The 18,319-nt window shown below is 36.3% G+C and overlaps 4 protein-coding genes across 6 annotated transcripts; 3 read left to right on the top strand and 1 right to left on the bottom strand.

Moving 5' to 3' along the window:
- The first annotated feature begins 618 nt into the window (after window positions 1-618).
- LOC105126597 (protein RADIALIS-like 3) lies at window positions 619-2,033 on the top strand. Its single transcript, XM_011027507.1, has 2 exons — window positions 619-1,095; window positions 1,801-2,033. Exon 1 carries the CDS (start codon window positions 837-839, stop codon window positions 1,071-1,073), a length of 237 nt encoding a protein of 78 aa, XP_011025809.1. The 5' UTR covers window positions 619-836; the 3' UTR covers window positions 1,074-1,095; window positions 1,801-2,033.
- A 1,597-nt stretch (window positions 2,034-3,630) lies between these two features.
- On the top strand, window positions 3,631-8,428 carry LOC105126596 (AAA-type ATPase family protein). The gene is made up of 8 exons (XM_011027506.1): window positions 3,631-4,152; window positions 4,342-4,437; window positions 4,710-4,820; window positions 5,168-5,477; window positions 5,779-5,869; window positions 6,382-6,724; window positions 7,262-7,410; window positions 7,776-8,428. Exons 1-8 carry the CDS (start codon window positions 3,868-3,870, stop codon window positions 8,284-8,286), a joined length of 1,896 nt encoding a protein of 631 aa, XP_011025808.1. The 5' UTR covers window positions 3,631-3,867; the 3' UTR covers window positions 8,287-8,428.
- A 592-nt stretch (window positions 8,429-9,020) lies between these two features.
- Window positions 9,021-11,925, top strand: LOC105126595 (late embryogenesis abundant domain-containing protein / LEA domain-containing protein). Of its 2 annotated transcripts, XM_011027505.1 has the most exons (4): window positions 9,021-9,551; window positions 10,667-10,776; window positions 10,874-11,392; window positions 11,447-11,925. In XM_011027505.1, the coding sequence occupies exons 1-4, from the start codon at window positions 9,310-9,312 to the stop codon at window positions 11,770-11,772; spliced, it is 1,197 nt and encodes a 398-aa protein (XP_011025807.1). In that variant the 5' UTR covers window positions 9,021-9,309; the 3' UTR covers window positions 11,773-11,925. The 2 variants fall into 2 exon arrangements, with proteins under 2 accessions (XP_011025807.1, XP_011025806.1); XM_011027504.1 differs by having other exon boundaries at window positions 9,024-9,551; window positions 10,874-11,925.
- Window positions 11,926-13,195: 1,270 nt separating this feature from the next.
- HB24 (homeobox protein 24) lies at window positions 13,196-15,735 on the bottom strand. Of its 2 annotated transcripts, none has more exons than XM_011027502.1 (2): window positions 14,960-15,735; window positions 13,196-14,736 (listed from the first exon to the last, which is right to left on the bottom strand). In XM_011027502.1, exon 2 carries the CDS (start codon window positions 14,428-14,430, stop codon window positions 13,438-13,440), a length of 993 nt encoding a protein of 330 aa, XP_011025804.1. In that variant the 5' UTR covers window positions 14,431-14,736; window positions 14,960-15,735; the 3' UTR covers window positions 13,196-13,437. The 2 variants fall into 2 exon arrangements, with proteins under 2 accessions (XP_011025804.1, XP_011025805.1); XM_011027503.1 differs by having other exon boundaries at window positions 13,196-14,731.
- Between the last annotated feature and the right edge of the window lie 2,584 nt (window positions 15,736-18,319).

Here is an 18,319-nt window from a genome sequence, read left to right as displayed (position 1 = left end):
CTGCAGCCCTGAACTCTGCCAATTTTGCAACCAAACAAGCTGCAGCACTGAGCATTCGTCAATCCTATGTTCTTTTCAACAAGCAAGCTAGAAATATTCATAGTAGTAGCCAACCAAGACTGGGGAAAAAATCATTCACAGACATGGGGATTTATTTGATAAGCAATTAAAATTGGAAAGAACTATCTATTCTACTGCTTTATGTCAGAAACTCCAGACCAAGTTGCTCAAGCTTCCATTTGACGAGTGACAATAAGAAAGTATTGTTTTTCTCTTGAAATGCTACAGCTATCAGCAGAACAAAAGAGGGGTGCGAGCATCATATTGTAAGAAGACAAAAGGTAGTAAAATCGCTGCAGCTAATTCCATTCCAGGGTACATCTGATCGTATCATCCGCCGACCAGTAACTAGAAAAGGAAAATCCCACTTGTCAATGATAAAAATCAAGAAAATTGTTCGGCTAAGAAAATAAAGAGCCTGTCCTTCGATACTGATTCTTCCGTTTCACTCTCTACTCCATCTTGTGGCTCTTGAGTGGACAAGTCACGCTATATTCTGCTCTTTAGGAAGATATATTCTCCCACTGTCTTACCCCACTAGTCTCCCCCTGCTTATAAGGAGCTCCCTCAGTGATGCCTTCACCATACCATCCCTTTACTTCCAAGTCATCTTCCTCCCCACTTAACAGACCATCTTTTCCCTTTTTTCTCTTTTGTGGAATTCAAGCGTGTTAGGGTTCTGAACTAGTTCCTCGCTTTTTTCCCAGTCAATCCTCCAGAACCTGTCAACACCCTTTACCTCCAGTAGTTTCAGGACTGCACACAATTTTTCACTGATGTCTTCCAATTCTCTCACCTCTTGGACACCTAAGCAAAACAAACTATTCGAAAAGGCCCTGGCTTTATATGACAAGGACACCCCTGACCGCTGGCATAATGTTGCCAAAGCTGTGGGTGGGAAATCTGCAGAGGAAGTGAAGATGCACTATGAGATTCTTATCAAGGATGTCAGAGAAATCGAGTCTGGCAGAGTTCCATTCCCTAATTACTGGTCAAGTGGAAACGGCAACTAAGGCATTGGTAACCAAGCACGAGGTAATGCTCTCATCACAACTTGTATTCCTTGTTTCAAGCATCATTGTAATGTTGCTCTTAAGATTGATGTCATATGTAAGTATTGAAGCATTATTTAAGCCAGGATACAGGCAATGTAGGTTTCTGATATTTCAGGACAAATTCCATGGGAATGGTCAATCAAATTCTGCACTGTCATTCGCCTAACCGTCAAAGTAAATTCTTGGCATTATGGGACCTCGGAATAATCCAAGAAAGTGAGGATGGAAAACTCGTAAAGTGTCAGATTTATGTGGTCCATCAACTTTTCCAACCAATCATTAGGCCAACATCCAGTTCACCTAACTGCTTATCATATAGATAACTGAAAAGGCCATGCCTGAACATCATCTGTTCAACTTCTTATTCTGTCTCCAAGCCAATAGCCCACTCGAGATCCAATCCTACATAACATGCAATGTCCTAAGCTTTGGAGATCTAAGACTTTGGCCTTTCATTTTTTATTTTCATCAAGGATTCTCTTGCCAAGCAAAACCAGTCGTTTATTCAGATCTTTTCAATTCTTTATTATGCATCACATTGTCGTTATTCATGCTCAGTGTTTTTCCAACCTGCCTGGAACTTCTAACTGCTTCATTAGCTGAACTATCATTATATATAACCAAACCCATGACTTGGATTTTGAGCTTTCTGTGGTCTAACCCCCCCCTACGGTCTTCCTTGCAGGTTCAAAAGGTACCAAAAGCTGCAAATTACTAGATGCAGCTTAGAAACAAGTTTTAAGTTGTTGAATACACTACTTGTCCACCACTACTACTTGCAAAAAAAGTGTTGGAAAAGACACATTGTCCACCAAGTTAATATTTTCCTGTTATTAGTTTATCCTATATGTTGTAACCCTCCTTGTAGAATTAAATCAGTGTCATGAGTTTCCTATATGAGCAAAGTTCATCAGAAAAGTGCAGGAAAGAGCAGAGAACCCCCGTTATGCAGGAAATATGAAGAAACCCTCCAAGAATTACCATTTACCTCGTGCTATCAAAACTTTATCTAAAAAATCCAAAGGAAATGGACCCCTAAAACATACATAAGCATGGATTTAGCTCAAAAAATCCAATCATTAATGGCTTCAAATCAAACTGTCACAGATATAAATATAATGGACGAACAACAATAATATTGGCAACCAAGCACCAGGACATGGTAACTGGCTAAGTGCTCTACTCTCTTCAGAAGTCCAGCTTAGACTTTCAATACCAATGACTTCAGTGCACTCCTTTTTCTTTACTGGATGATTGATTCTCTAAACAAGCATTGCAGACGAAAATACTAAATAATAAATTTCAATCCAATATTTTCACTAAAGCCAAAGGAGCAAAACAGGATTGCATAAACAGTGCAGTCCCCTCCTCAAGTTAATTGCTAATTCATAACAATATTGTATAATAACGCAATTGGACATCATAAGATTGCACCGTCGAACACAGTGAGTTCAACAGAAGTACATGAAAAACTGGAAATCAAAAAGGAAAGAAAAGTAACGAAATTAAGAAGACCAAAGAAAATTCAACACCCATTAACGTGATCTTTCGTCCTGGTTCGTGGAGTAACAGGAACATTTTGAAAGTTTTGAACTTTCTTCTTTTTTGTTAATTTAAAATTCTGAAGTCTGAAGAACTCCTATTCTTTAAAAAAAGAAGAAGGGGGTTTTGTCCCACAATTCAATTGGCATATTGTCAGGATTAAATCTGTAAACCATCCCCAATCCCAATATTATTATCGTGCTATAATAAATTAATTGCTCCAAAATCTTGTTATCGTGCTATAATAAATTTTGCAAAACTAATTAATTACTCCAAAATTATGCTACTTATGAGCTATAATAGAAATGTTAATGGCTTGGTGTCATAAAAATATTATCTTATCATGTTAGAATTTAACTAATTAGACATAACTGAGATAATAATAAATGATCAAATATAAATTTTTTTAAAAAAATATTTATCGTTTTATAAATTTTAAATGAATTAATAGGATATTTTAGGAAATATAATAAAGTATAAACTTATTATTTTATAATTATATAAACTTATTCGGGAAGAAAAGGCAATTTTTTTAACTTACCTTGTTTAATATAATTTTTACAGATTGATTTAAGTTTTTTTTTAACTAAATTTGTTATAAAGTTAAGTCAAAATTTTGTTTTTATTAAAGTTATAAATTTTAATTTATGAATTCTAACTTATATAACATACTAATTAACTGTTACTTGCATCGAATATACTTATAATATGATTTATTTTAACATATTTCTCTTACAAGTTTTTTATAAAAAATAAATTTTAAATTATGACTCAAAATAAAAAGTTATTTTTGACAAGTCATCCTAAGCTGACAACCTTGTGACTCTAGGACGGCTTGACTTGGGGGGTTGTTCGGGGACTTGACTGATTTGGAGTCGTTGTCTAGTTTCAAATGAGGTTTGTAATCTGGATAAGACAATATATATATATGTATATATATGTATGTATGTATAAAATAATAAAATTGTAATCTTAATTCATTTTCTGATTTTAAAACAAGATACGACCCTCCCTTTCATCGTTTTGGCACCGCTATCACTAGATTCCTCTCCACGCAGGCATTCCTTAAACCCTCCTCCTTTCCCTAGCAGCAAACAACCAGACGTGTTCCTTTAAACCCTAGGTAACCCTAAAACCCCAAAAGAACCCACATGAACTCCCAACCAATCCATCAAATCAATCCCTAATTCAACTTCTCCCTTTTTTACTCATGTCCGCTTCCAGATTATCTGTCGCGGCTGTCGCTGCGGCAGCGGCGGCAGTCTCGACTTTTCAAAGCCGTGCGTATGCCGACTCCTCATTTCGCTTCAATCCTTTCTCATCCTCTCCTTCACAGAAACAGCAACAGCAACAAGAAGAGGATCAAACTGCGAACCCGAAATCCGATGCAAAACCCGAACCTGAAGAACCGAAAGGGGCGGGTTTTGACCCGGAAGCTTTAGAGAGAGGAGCTAAAGCTCTTCGTGAAATCAATAGCTCTCCACACGCTAAACAGGTTTTGATTTTTATCCAGTTTCAGTTTCATATCTTTATTCATTGTTTTTAAATTTGGGGAGTTGAAATGATTTTGTTTTTAGTTTAGAGTTAATTAATTTGTTAAATTGAAATTTAGAAACCTTAGACTGTTTTTTTAGTGATTTTTGAATTGCTGAGGTGGGTTTTTATGATGTTTGTGCTTTTTTAGGTGTTTGATGTTATGAGGAAGCAAGAGCAGTCACGATTGGCGGAAGTGGCAGCGGAGAAATCTCATTATGAAGTAATTCAAGCTCAAATTGATATTGTGAGTGATAAATTATCTTGCACGCTTCTGTTTTCGATGTTTGCTGTTCTTATTGGGTTCCTTTTTAATGTGTCTGTGTTGCAATTTATGTGGTGATGGATTGATGTGTTAAAGGGGATCATGTTTTTTGTCTCTTGGTTTTTGCTTAGATCTAAATACGTCTCTGTTGTTAATTGCTAGCTAGGGTTATTGTTTTGTCACCAAAAGGGTATGGTATAATGTGGAAATTTGTTGCCAGTTTTGGTTTATGCTGTGAGTTTATGTATTGGCAGGACAGGCAGCGAAAATTGCATGAAGAACAAAGAAATCTGATTCAGCAGCAAGCACAGGCAAAGGCACAAATGTTGCGTTACGAGGATGAATTGGCGAGAAAAAGAATGCAGGTTGGGATAGCCTCTCATTCTTAGTTCAAAGAAAGTTTTGGGATTTCATTTAAAAGTTTCTTGCATTTTCAGTTGATATATGAAAAACATCCTTGCCTGTGAATTTAATGTCACCAAATTGCTGCGGATCTGACTTGTATGTTCTTGTTTTGGGAAAAATCAGTCAAGGACACAAGCAAGTTTAGATAGTGAAGCTCACTCGTTTAAATTTCTTTTATATTTTCTGGAACTAACTGAAATTAACTATTTACTTAAATTCATTTGTTTTGGTCAGTTTGAAATAGTTGGCTAACTTATTACTTGCAAAGCAAGGTACATTTACTATTTGCTTGTTGTCATGTTTGCAGACAGACCATGAAGCTCAGAAGCGGCATAATGTTGAATTGGTTAAGATGCAAGAGGAGTCTTCCATACGAAAAGAACAAGCAAGACGGGCTACTGAGGAGCAGATCCAGGCTCAACAACGTCAGACTGAGAAAGAGAGAGCCGAAATAGAACGGGAAACAATACGAGTTAAAGCCATGGCTGAGGCTGAAGGTCGGGCACATGAGGCGAAATTGACCGAGGAACATAACAGACGAATGCTAGTTGAACGGATAAATGGTGAAAGAGAAAAATGGCTTGCTGCAATTAATACAACCTTCAGTCACATTGAAGGTAAACTACTGGTTAGAATGTTTCTCAACTAATGGTTGTCTCAGTTACAGGGCTGATCTGATGAAAACAAGTATGTACACTGTATGAAAACTGGTTGGTCACATGTGGAGTTAGATACTTGTTCAAAAGTCTACAAAACCACAGATGAATCACTGGGTTTTTCCTTGCAACAGCTGAAATGGATGTTATATTGTGATATTGCTCTTGCCCCTTGCTCTAGTTTAATGCATTCTTGTAACTTAAAAATCTTGGCTTGTTTGTTGGATGGTATTTAATTTTTGGATATAAATTGCTTCTACAGGTGGTTTCAGGACTTTATTAACTGATCGAAATAAGTTGATTATGACTGTTGGAGGAGCTACTGCATTGGCTGCAGGAATTTACACAACTAGGTTTGTATAATACCTTTTTCTCTGCACCCGCTCTGTTTTCATTCACTTAGTAAGAATATACCCTTGGAAGTTTTTTGCTGTGTTTCTTCTTAAAAAGGCGTGATGCTTTGGACTGTGTCTGAAGCTAAGAGCTTCATTTGACACAAGAGTGCTATTTGGGTTTCTTTGGAGGATGCTAATTAAACTCAAGGCATGTTGGAAAATAGATAGGAATAGGATATATAAAATGATCACAGGAATATCACTTCCTACCACCACACAATCACTCTCCTCTCCAAGTTCATCTCAATGTCACCATCATTGGTATCACCCTGCAACATGCCATGATGCTACTCATTTTCCACTTTGTTTCAGGCACTTCTTGAAACGTCTCTAAAGCTGAATTTATTTATTGGGGTCTTCTATACATTGATTACTGACATAATTCTGTTAAGGACATGGCTGAATTGATAGGTCAATTTTGTTAGATACTCCATCTAACAATGCCCTGGTTGTCTGTATTGTTTCTACAGAGAAGGTTCGAGAGTTATATGGGGTTATATCAACAGGATATTGGGGCAGCCCTCTCTGATCCGAGAATCATCCATGTCTAGATTGCCTTTTTCTAGGGTAATATCTCGAGCGAAAAACAAAGCTATGAAATACAGTACAGCAGCTGGGACAGCATCTCCTTTGGAAAGAAAGAATGGTTTCAGAAACATTGTCCTCCATCCATCATTGCATAGGAGAATAGAGCACCTTGCTAGAGCTACGGCAAACACTAAAACTCACCAGGCACCCTTTCGCAATATGATGTTTTATGGACCTCCTGGCACTGGTAAAACTATGGTTGCAAGGGAGATAGCTAGAAAATCGGTATGGATTTAACTCACTGCTTTCTTCCATTATCTTTTATAACCAACAATTAGTTATTGACTTTTTATAAGTGATCTGTTGGTTTCCGGTCCCCGAACCTTTTGGTGGATGTGTAATCTCCGGGATACTTTAAATTGTCGAGGAACCATTTTTGTGTAGAAACCATATCATTCATACTAACATGTGTTCAGATGCTGAATTGAGTGATTTCTTCATCCATTTTACAGATTGAAACTGGAAAAAGGATATAAAGAACATTCTGAAATATGCATATTGTGAATAGGATGCTTGGCACAAATCTACTTGATCATTGGACTTTCTAAATACAAAATAAACCATAAGACATGCTTTCCTAGGATCTTATCACTCTTGGCACTAGTTTCAGGTTTATATTTTCAGGGAGCAGGTCTCTAGGCTATGAAGCACCTCTGTTTCCTTTTCTGTTCATCGTTTCTTTCTTTCTTTGTTTTTTTTTTATGGCAAACTTCTGTTTCCAAATTTTCTTGTCACTCTTTAATCTCTGATCTTCTTGCATAGGGTTTGGATTATGCCATGATGACAGGAGGAGATGTTGCACCTCTGGGGGCAGAAGCTGTTACTAAAATCCATGAGATATTTGATTGGGCTAAGAAGTCAAAAAAAGGCTTACTGCTTTTCATTGATGAGGCAGATGCTTTCCTAAGCGAGTAAGTTAACCTCATCTTGGTGCATTAAGTTCTAGGTATATTTGCATATTGCAGATTATTTATTGAAATAAAGTGATACTCTTGTTTATTGATGGTGTGTAATCTTGCATGTAGAGATAATGTGATGCTTGATAAAGGTTTCGTGGCACTCTGAGTTTGACTTGCACTTGCAATCATTTCACCCTTTTGAAACAAATACCAAAATAATATTTGGTTTTCTAAAGCATGTTGAATTTGCTGAAATGGTTCGGAACAATGTTATTTCTTGTTGTGTGATGCAGAATTTAGATTTTTGCTGTGTCTTTTTGGTTTCAAGTTAATTTTTTGGTAATCAGGCTGATAGTGCTATTATTGATCTAACTCAGGCGTAACAGTACACATATGAGTGAAGCTCAGCGAAGTGCTCTAAATGCATTACTCTTCCGAACTGGGGATCAATCAAGGGACATAGTTCTTGTCCTTGCCACAAACAGGCCAGGTGATCTTGATAGTGCTGTTACTGACCGTATCGATGAAGTGATTGAGTTCCCGCTACCTGGAGAGGAGGAGCGTTTTGAACTGCTCAACCTGTATTTGAGCAACTACCTTTCTAGTGAAGGGGACAGTGGGTCCAGTAAGGGATCTTTGTTCAAGAAGAAGACACAAAAAATAACCATAAAAGATATCTCTGAAGATGTGATCCGAGAGGCTGCTAAGAAAACAGAAGGGTTCTCTGGTCGTGAGATAGCGAAACTCCTGGCCAGTGTCCAAGCAGCTGTCTATGGACGCCCTGATTGTGTATTGGATTCGCAGCTATTTAGGGAGATTGTAGATTACAAGGTTGCGGAGCATCACCAGCGGCTAAAACTGGCAGCGGAAGGTGACCACCCAGTTTAGCTGGGGAATACATTCTTCAGAATTAATTTACCTTGTGTATCCCAGATATTTAATGGGAATTTTGTTCCTCTAAATCTTTTAATACCCCAGATATTATTTATATCATTTCCCTTGGTCGATACATCAGAATTCTTTCAGAATCTTTTACTGTCTTATTATTTACACTAGTGATTGTTTGCCAAGTAGAAAAACCATGTCTGAAATGGTTTAAATTGTCCAATTCATCACAAATTAACCTTACCTCGACAATGGTGTTGATTTTTGAGGTGGTAAGAATCACACATTTGAAAGATGTTGGATACACGAGCAGCTAATACTCCCTCGAATGGCTGACTCTCAAGTCTCATCACACATTATAAAGATGTCTCAGGCTCTCCCTCTTACGATGATAGATGGCCGCAGAATTAGAGAAAAAAAGAACTGCAACATAAAGAAGAAAAAATGACGGTCGAAAGTACATCAAATAGAAGCCGAAGGTTGATAATTACACGTGGAGCAAACTCAAAAAACAGCCAACGTCCCAGGTCTTTTAAGACCGTTTATGGAGAGTTAGTTGTCCCCATGCTCCGGGCAGCGAGGACCAGGGATCTCCTTTACGTTTTTCAAGGAGCAAGACTCGTGGAAAAATCAGTTTGGAGCTCGCGCCTATACCTATGGCCCAGCCGACCACAAAAATTGCATGCAAAAAGGCAAATAAAAATAGATAAAAGAATAAAAACCAGGTTGCATGAACGGTGGCCAGCAGCAACCTGTCTTAAAGAACACATGGCATCATAGCAGTAAGAATCGTCCCCTACTCACGACACGCACTCCCCTTGCTGCCACGTTTCGACACCAACAGATTCTCCGTAACCACCATCTTACTTTAACTAGACCTCCATAATTCACATAAAGAATGACCAGCAGCACAGTTACATTGTACGATCTTGACTTTTTTGCTTGAATTCCAACTTGGGTTTTGGTGGTTTGTGACGCACAAAAGTTTAAAAACACTTCTGTTTTGGAAGAAAACGAGGAGGAGATATGGAGAAGAGAGTTGAGGTGATGATCATGGTGATGGTGCTATGGATGGAGGTGTCTTTGTGCTGGAGTACTAGTTATTCTACTGAGGATTTGGTGGAGAATACGAAGGAAAGAGTGAATTTGGCAGCGGAAGATGCAAGGATCAAGGCTGAAGAGATGAAGCATGGTGCGGCAGAAACCATGCAAGACGCCGAGGAGAAAGGAAAGACTTGGACTGGTTCAGCGTATCAAAAGTTCACCGAGTAATCAATCTAATTTTCCCTTCATTTCTTCCTCAATATCTTTATCTTACCATGCTGTCTCTCTTTCTAATACCCAACCTTTTCTAACAATTTTAGCAACTCTTGTAAATGCTCTTCAATAAGATACAAATGGCAATGGAATAGAATTGTGGTGCATGTTTGAACTCTCTAAATTAAATTTAATTTAGAAATTTTTTATTAAAATTTAAGCATGAAAGTATAGAGAGAGTAAGGAATTGAATTTCAAACATAATTCAATCCTTTAATCTACAATTCCAAAAAAAAAAAATAGTAAAATCAACTTTTTTAAAATGCTCATCTATCTATCTAGACCTTTAAATGAAATAAAATATGGTGATAATGCGATGAAGCTAATACAAAAAATAAAATAAATTCATTTATTAATGAAATTTAATTATACAAAATGGGTTACAAATAACCTATTATTACAAAAATTCAAAAGGTGATTTCTTGCATTGTATTGAAATTTAGATAATGAGTCCTGACATTTTATTTTTATTCACTCGATATGGGTGTAATTTTTGTTTGGGTAATGCTAGGGTTACAAATTTTTTTTACAAAGTGAAATGTAATTATTATATAAAAATTTTACAAAGTGAAATGTAATTATTATATTTAATGAGATAATTATAAGTATGATAGTGAGTGATTAATAAAATTATCTAGTAACAAAATTTAGTAAAAAAATCAAGTATCTCTATCATTATCCTTTGTGTTTTTGTAGTCATTAATTTCTCATGGATTATTGTATCTATCATTTTCCATCTAAAACCATGAACAGGCATGATAAATTAATGTAAATATTAAACAAATACAATGATTCTATATATGTCAACAATTCAATTAACAAAAATTAGTGATTTAATTTCATAGTTTCACAATCTACTCATATCTCAAGTTAATGAAAATTTGCCTAATCTTGGCAAGCATGTTTGGCTAAACATTTATTATAGATCATTGTCCACTCCTTTTTTATTCCTCTTGTGCTTGGCAGCCCCAGTAGAAGATCAAAGAACATGGCTTGTTTGAATGTTATAGAATCATTAATTATACTTTGTTAATTTTCCACACTAATGTTCTAATGGTATTAACAGTGGATTTGGATTCAATCAAGAAAATGCAAGAGAGGGAGCTCAAAATATAATGGATAGAGCTGGAGATGCTGCCTCAAAGACCACAGATACTATGAATTCTGTTGCATCTGGTAACTATTGCTCTTGTATGCCAAGCCAAAACTTGGTTAATCTTCAAACAAGAACTTGCTTGCTCCTTGCTGATTCCCCTTCGATCTTTTTTTTCAGAAACTTCAAGGTATGCCTCTCAAAAGGCTGGTGAGGCAGCAGACATGGCCTTTGGGAAGGCGGGTGACATGAGGGACGTCTTTGCTTCAGAGAAAGCCGATCAAGCCAAGCAAATGGCTTCCAATATTAAAGCTAGTGATGCCAGGGAAACATTGGCAGGAGCAATGGAATATGGAGGGGGTAAAATTGAGGGTGCCTATGATGAAGCTAATCAGAAGTGGAACATTGTTAAAGACAAGGTTTCAGATGGAGCAAACAATATGGAGGACACGATTGGTGGAGCACTAGGATATGGGAAAGATAAAGCAGCAAATGCCTATGGTGATGCTACCCAGAAAATGAACACAGTCACTGATGAGGCTTATGATGCTAAAGAAAGAGTGGGGAGATCAATGGATTACGGAAAAAATAGAGCTGCTGATGCCTTTAACGAGGCTTCAAATATTGCATCAGATTGGGCTAGTGATGCTAATGAGGCCGTTTCAGGAGCAATGAGATATGGAAGAGACCGAGCTGCGGATGCTTATGATGAAGTTAAGAAGTATGCGAAAGCGGACTCAAATATGGTTTCAAACAAGACAGATGATGTGAAGGACACAATATCGGAAGCAATGTGGTACGGACACGAGAAAGTCACCGATGCCTATGATGTAGCTAAAGAGGAGATCTACAGAACTTCAAATATAGCCTCAGAGAAGGCTAGCAAGGCCAAGGAAGCAGCGGCAGGAGCAATGGGGCATGGAGGAGATGGTGAGAGAGATGCTTTTGATGAAACTAAGAACAAGATTAAGGAGGCATATGTGTCTGCCAAAGACACAGTGACTGATCAGGCCAAGGCCAGCAATGAAGCTGCCAAGGAGACGCTGTCAAAGGCAACTAGTGATATTGGAGATATATAAGATGAGAAAGGAGACTGCTGATCTTTGAGAGGACTTCACCAGTTTCGGCACAGTATCTTCGTCTGTGAGTCATAGCTCTTTAATTAGCTTCTTTTTCTTTTTTCTCATAACATGTACGAGATAGCATCCAATAAATTTTATGTAGTTCGTTCATTTTCCTTTTCTTATTAGGCCTCTTTACAATCTAAAATTCTAAATAAAACACCAGCTTGTGTTTAATTTCTTTTTCTCTTTACAAGATCAGCACTTGGTTTGTAAATGATGTGTGTAATGCATTGGATAATAGGACTCCTGACTGACAAAATTTAGAAGTAGAATGGAAACACGAACAAGAGTAGGAATACTCGGAAAATATTGTTTACAATGGGGAGAACAAACTGTTCACCTCATGATCCCTGGAATTTACCTCCCATTCTTGGAGGCTAATTCCCTGGAATTCACCTCCTGTTAGGAATCCTTCCTTTCATTGGAGGCTAATTTCGCAGTCTCATTCCTTCTTTTTCCGAATTTCAATGCCATTCATTACTTTCTCTCGGATCATGGGAGATCGTGTTTTGTGTTTTCGTACTCCATGCTTGGCACTACTTGTGAATACATGAGAACTTATTCAAACATCATATGGATTTCTCTCATGGGCACACCATTTAATTTGTACCCAACCCTAAACATTCTTATAACTCCTGGCTTTCTTCTTTTTGCTGAGCAAGAACTCCTTTGAAGAGGTGTAACTCCTTGATTTACATTGAACCGTGACGCCGACTCCAAATGCATGGATTTATTCCAACTTCGTTTGCAATTTCTCTCATTAGGTCATTTCTTCTAGAGCACTCCATTAACAAGGGATGTCTTCTTCAATTTTATTTTTTTTGGATAATCATCGGTAGGAAATTAGGATGTCTTCTTCAATTCATCAATTTATGCGGTGTCTATATTATTTGATGACTCTCAATCCATGATTTTAACGCATTAAAGACAAAATCAATACAGAGACACGAATACCAAGCAAAAATAAATGTGGGGTGTGAAAATGGCCAATGAGAATTAATTAAAAAAAACACCAAAGCCTTGGGGAGTAGAATGGCCAGCTAGTCACTTCATTTTCGTGCGCCCTCAAATCATTGGTATCCCGTTTGCTCCGGCTTTCGGATGTACCTTATCATTTTGTAGGAAGGTTCAAAGAATCTAATTTTGGGGGGCCTCATGGAATAGTTGTAAGCACATAGTTAAATTTTAAGCATCCGAAGAAAGAAAAAGGGAGAGAGGAGACATACATGGAAGTATGAAGCATGCATTCCATGTTCATGACCAATTAAAGATGTTCTATCTTGTTTTTCCCTTTTCCCTTAGCTAGTGATGGAAAACAAAAACTTCAAATATGTTGTTGCACATTAAGAATTATGATAGGGTTTGCTTTCCATTTATGTTTTTCGAAGTATTTGCGACCAGTACTGACGAGATTGTCTAAGATTAAGAGAATACAAGTTGATCGATGTTAATAAGCAGGAGCATTACTTGGAACTAGAGAAAAAATAGTAGTGAGTGCTAAGCTATCTTCTCCTCTCTTGTTGGCTATTCACACTTATCTACTTATTGACTAGCTAGATTTACCTTCATCTCCTAATTGATAACAATAGTAGTATTGATTTTCAAGGGTTTTTATTTCTCTTACACTTGATTCTTCTTCATAGCTTGTTTGTTGTTATGCATCCAAACCTTGAAAACTTTTCTCTTTACACCCACTTGGGAGCAAAACTGCTGCACCTCTCGCTCATCTTGCTTTTGGATCCTCCATCCCAACTTCTCGGCAAATTCCGTCATCTTGTCCTTCTGATCTTGGCTGAACTTTGTCCTGAACCTCTTCCTCGACATCGATGGCTGCATTGATGCTTGCCCTTGCAAATCTGATTGATACATATTGAGATCCTCACTTGATGATTCCGCTGCAGCCCCACCTCCATCGCCCCGGCCGAAGCTCATTGTCATCGGCGCAATTGGAGTGGTGTAAGCACTCAATGTGCCATAATGGTATCTGTGATGCTGATGAAGAAAAAGTTGTCGTGGAGCACATGAAGTAACAAGGTGTTGAGGCGGTAGTATATTTCTTTGGCCATTGCTGATTTTGTAGAGGGTACTATTGGCTACACATTGCGGCTCTCCATCAATCTCTCTTCTGTGGAAGTTCCTGTGACATTCACAAGCTGCGCATTTGAAGGATTCTAGAGTACCCTCCTCACCGCCGGGCATGAATTCTCCACATCCGTCCAAAACATGTCCTCCCAAACTCGCCGCATGATTCTTCAAACATTCTCTATATCTTGTTGATGCCGAAGATGCTGCTGGTGGTGGTGGTGATCTTGAAATTGATCTACTTGGAGTTTGTGCTGTGTTTATTGCACCTGTAGTTGCAATTGGGGTTGTAGCTTGAACTGGATCTGGTGTTAGGTCAAGATCTCTTGTGGGTTTCTGAGCTTGGTGTTGTTGATGATGATAAAGAGATTGGTGCTCAAGGGCATGAGGTAGTACTGTAGCAGCATGATGATGATCTCTTCTTGCAGGAGCAGAATTAGGGACTTTCGAGGAGGAATCTCTATTATCTGGTGGATTGTAGTTCAAGGACCTTGGCATCCCTATTCCCTTATCTTGGCCTCTTAGTTCCATGAAACTTAATTGCTTTCTAAACTCTTGATTTAATTCTTGATCTCAACCTGCCTTGCCTTAACATATGTATCTTCTTGAAGCACAGATAATTAGCTTCCAGCTGATCTCTCTTAAAACCATGGATCTTCCTGTGATCCTTTTCAACCGTAATTCAGCGCTAGCCCATCTAATCCGACGAAACAAACTTGATAAAAGAGCTATTCACCAGGTAACAGTTGAGTAAGATTATCACTTCTCTCTTCTTCTGATTTTGACTTTGATAGGTGCAAAACTCACCAACCCATTTCACTAATTTCAGCTCCTGTTCTTAAAGACGTAAGCAAAGTGATTGAGCAGTAGATATACTGATGATTAGATCACTTAGGGAAGAGATTAATACACGCACAAGAAAACAAAGTAGAGCGATTTTGAAACTCAAACAGGACATATATATATATATATATATATATATATATATATATAAAGACAAAACCACGAGATCACCGTCTATCTAGTAGAGTACCACGGGCCCCTACAAACCAAGACATACCTTGATCAATTAGATACTGTAAACTCGAAGTAAGCAAGCTGTAACTGCACCACCAGAAGTTCACACTATATGTAAGAGAGAGTGATAGATGTAGAGATATGAAAAAGAAAATAAAATTTTAAATTCTTATGCGAAAAGAGAAACAAAGATGCCTTGGAGAGTTGTGTTTCCTAGCACCCTATCCATACCCATGAAACCCATCGATCCGAGGAACAGGTTAGGCTGGTTTGTACTAAAAAACAGTTATGACAATTAGGGACTGAAAACAGAGAGAGAGGGGGGGGTGGGGTGGTGGGGGGGAGACAGTGGGACTCTTGCTAAACAACCGACAAGGTCATGTTAGTTCTCTCTCACAGCCTGCACACTGGTCCATCTCCTAATTATTGCCTCTCCCCACTCTTTTGTTTTCTTAATTTCTTGTTTATGTTCTGTTCTCTCTCTCTCTCTCTCTGCACCACCATTATATTCTCTGCAAAACCCTAAACCACCCCAAATGACCATTTGTTCGTGGAGAGCTACAATAAAGAGAGGAGAAAAAAAGGTGCTGTCTTGACTTGACATTTGCTTTGCCTTGCCTGGAATCTTCCTGCAAGACCAGGTTAAAAAAGGGGTTTCGGGTTTTGTGGGTAGCAGATTAAGTAAAACCTGATTAAAAAAGATCTTAAAGAAGGTTTTAATGTAAGATAATCAGCGAGGGAGAAGAACAAAGAGCTATAACTTCCTTCCTTCTTTCTTTCTTTCTTGTTGTAGATAAGCGCATTAAAGTGTGTGTGGATGTGAGAATGCTGGTCCACAACCTTCTTCTTTAACATGTGTCAGATTCTCTCTCTTGTCGTTTAGCCTGGAATATCTGCCATTTCTGCAACCTCCACTCACTCATCCTTTTCCTAACCAATGACTTTGCATTTTTCTCATATCTTTTTTCACATTTCAATAAATGCTCGTAGTCGGTGAATTTGTTTTTCAAAGAAAAAAAAATGTTTTTAACAATTTATTATTATTATTATTATTATTATTATCATTTAGATTTTAAAAATAAATTGTTTTATAGTAAAAAAATCTTCATTTAGTCTTTTGTTTTAACAAAAATATCTACGTCTGTAGTTTGGCTTTTTTGAATAAAAATAAAAATAAAAATAAACAAAAAAATATTTGTAAATACTTTAAATGATTTAAATTGAAAAGAAAATCTCTTTTTAATCGGAAATATCTTTCTTTGCTCCTGTATTTTTTATTAGGAGTATTTTTTATAAAATAAAAAAATTTCAAAATAAAAAGGCATATCTTAATAAAAAAAACCTCACAACTGTATGAAAACTTTTTTTAAAAAATAATCAATTTGATAGAATTATAAAATAATAAAATTAATATTTTATTCTTATCAAATATGCATGGAAAATATTTATAAAAAATTGTAAATTAGATTCATATATAAATATTCCTAAAGTAAATTTTAATCATACCATCAAAGTTCTAAATTTATTTAAAAAACTATAACATAATTAAATAATTTTTAAAAATATTTTAATAATTTTATTCTAAAAATATAAGAAAAAGAAAAGCAGAAGGGCCATTAAAAAAAAAAAAACTATGGAATGGCGAGCTCCTAGTCGGTGTGGTTTGACTTGAAAAAAAGAAACGTGTCTTTTTTTTAAAAAAAAAAAAAAAATAAAACGAAAGGTGCATCATCGATTAAAATAAATTGTGAGCAGATAAAAATCCAGTTTCTGAGTTTTTTCAAAGAATGTTTGTGAGTCTAATTGTGGTTTTTTAAAATATTTTTTATGTTAAAATAATATTTTTTATTTTAAAAAATTATTTTTAAAATTAATGTATTAAAATAATTTAAAATATATATAAAAATAATTTTTTGTAAAATATGGTTTGCACCGCCCGGCCTTAATCTTCAAAATCCAATGTTTCAACATTTTTTTACTTAAAACACCCAAAATCTATTATAGAAATCTTATTGAACTAATTTTATACTCTAAAACATCTTATAACCAGTTTGAAAAATCTAAAATTAAATAAAATAATAATTCTTTTTAAATTGCAAACTTTTTTTTTCGAAACCATTTCCATTAAATCTCTTTTTAAAATAGATACATTAATTTGGTTTTTTTTTTATGACTAGAAAATGGCAGACTCAAAACTCTCTCCCTCCATTTTCTAGAGAATTTGTCACTCCTCTCTCGATTCACAATGACTACAACGGGAGAAAATGAAGTGTTCTGCACAGAGACATAAATCTTAAAACGTTCAGGAATCAAGATATATTTTTCAGCACTAGAAATCACGCACTGTTTATCAACAGTGCCGTCCAAGAGATGTTTTATTTTATGGTTAATCTAAATCTTCTAATATGCTACTGTTATTGTCATCATCTTCTTCTGCTCTGTCTGTCTCTCTCTCTCTCTCCTTCCCCCACGAATTGCTGGGTCACCTGAGACAGTACAAATGAAGAGCCTCAGCACTTCAATATCTTAGGTTACTGTATCCTTTGACTCTTTCCTCTTTTCTTCTTGAGGTATTATTCTGTTCTCCCATGGCCTCCTACCTTATGATTTGCTTGCTATCTACAGCCCAGTTCAGTTCCTCTACAACTGGAGATAGAAGTCTGAATTAAGTTGACTGGACCCTTGAAGAAATGATTTCCACAGCCTCGAAACGTTACCATTAAGATTTTAGGTCACAGATTTAACTGTCCTAGAAGTCAAGGACGTACATGTCAGGCAGTAGCTGAAACATTTAAAACCACCCAAATTGAATTATTGCACTCAGACATTCTTGATAGTGTTGCAGGTTTTAATCATGAATTTTGATCACCGACAGGGAGAGAGAACAAAATAAAGACAAGCCAACAAAAGAAAACCACCCTAGTATTGTAAAATCACCCCAGAGGATAGGATAAATATAGTGCAGGTATTTGAAATTTTAGTACCGATTGTTTTTTCGAGTTTTCTTATTAAAAAATATTTTTTATTTTTTAAAAATTATTTTTTAAATCAATAAAATCATTCAAAAATATTTTTTAAATAAAAAAACAAACACTAATAGAGGTTCTTAAGGTTTAAACATTATTACATGCTCTAAATTAATATGTATCAAAACTATATTATTGGTTTTGTGTTTTGAAACCTTTCGTAATGCATTAAGATTCAGGTTCAAAAACTAATTTTATGAAACCAGGCATATATTTTTTAGATCAAAAGTACGTATAACATTTAAATTTTATTTATTTTTTACTAGAATGTCTTAAACAGTCAAGTCCAAAAGGAGGAAGGAGCCACAGTTTTGTCGGATCCTCCACAAAGTCTTAGTCCATTTTTCAGCAAGATTAAGAATAAAAAAACCTCTATG

The sequence above is a fragment of the Populus euphratica genome, unplaced genomic scaffold, assembly GCF_000495115.2.
Source record: "Populus euphratica unplaced genomic scaffold, PopEup_1.0 scaffold41.1, whole genome shotgun sequence".
In the NCBI taxonomy this organism is placed as follows: domain Eukaryota; kingdom Viridiplantae; phylum Streptophyta; class Magnoliopsida; order Malpighiales; family Salicaceae; genus Populus; species Populus euphratica.
Note: the sequence above shows the minus strand (reverse complement) of the source record. Positions and strands in the feature narration are given on the sequence as shown.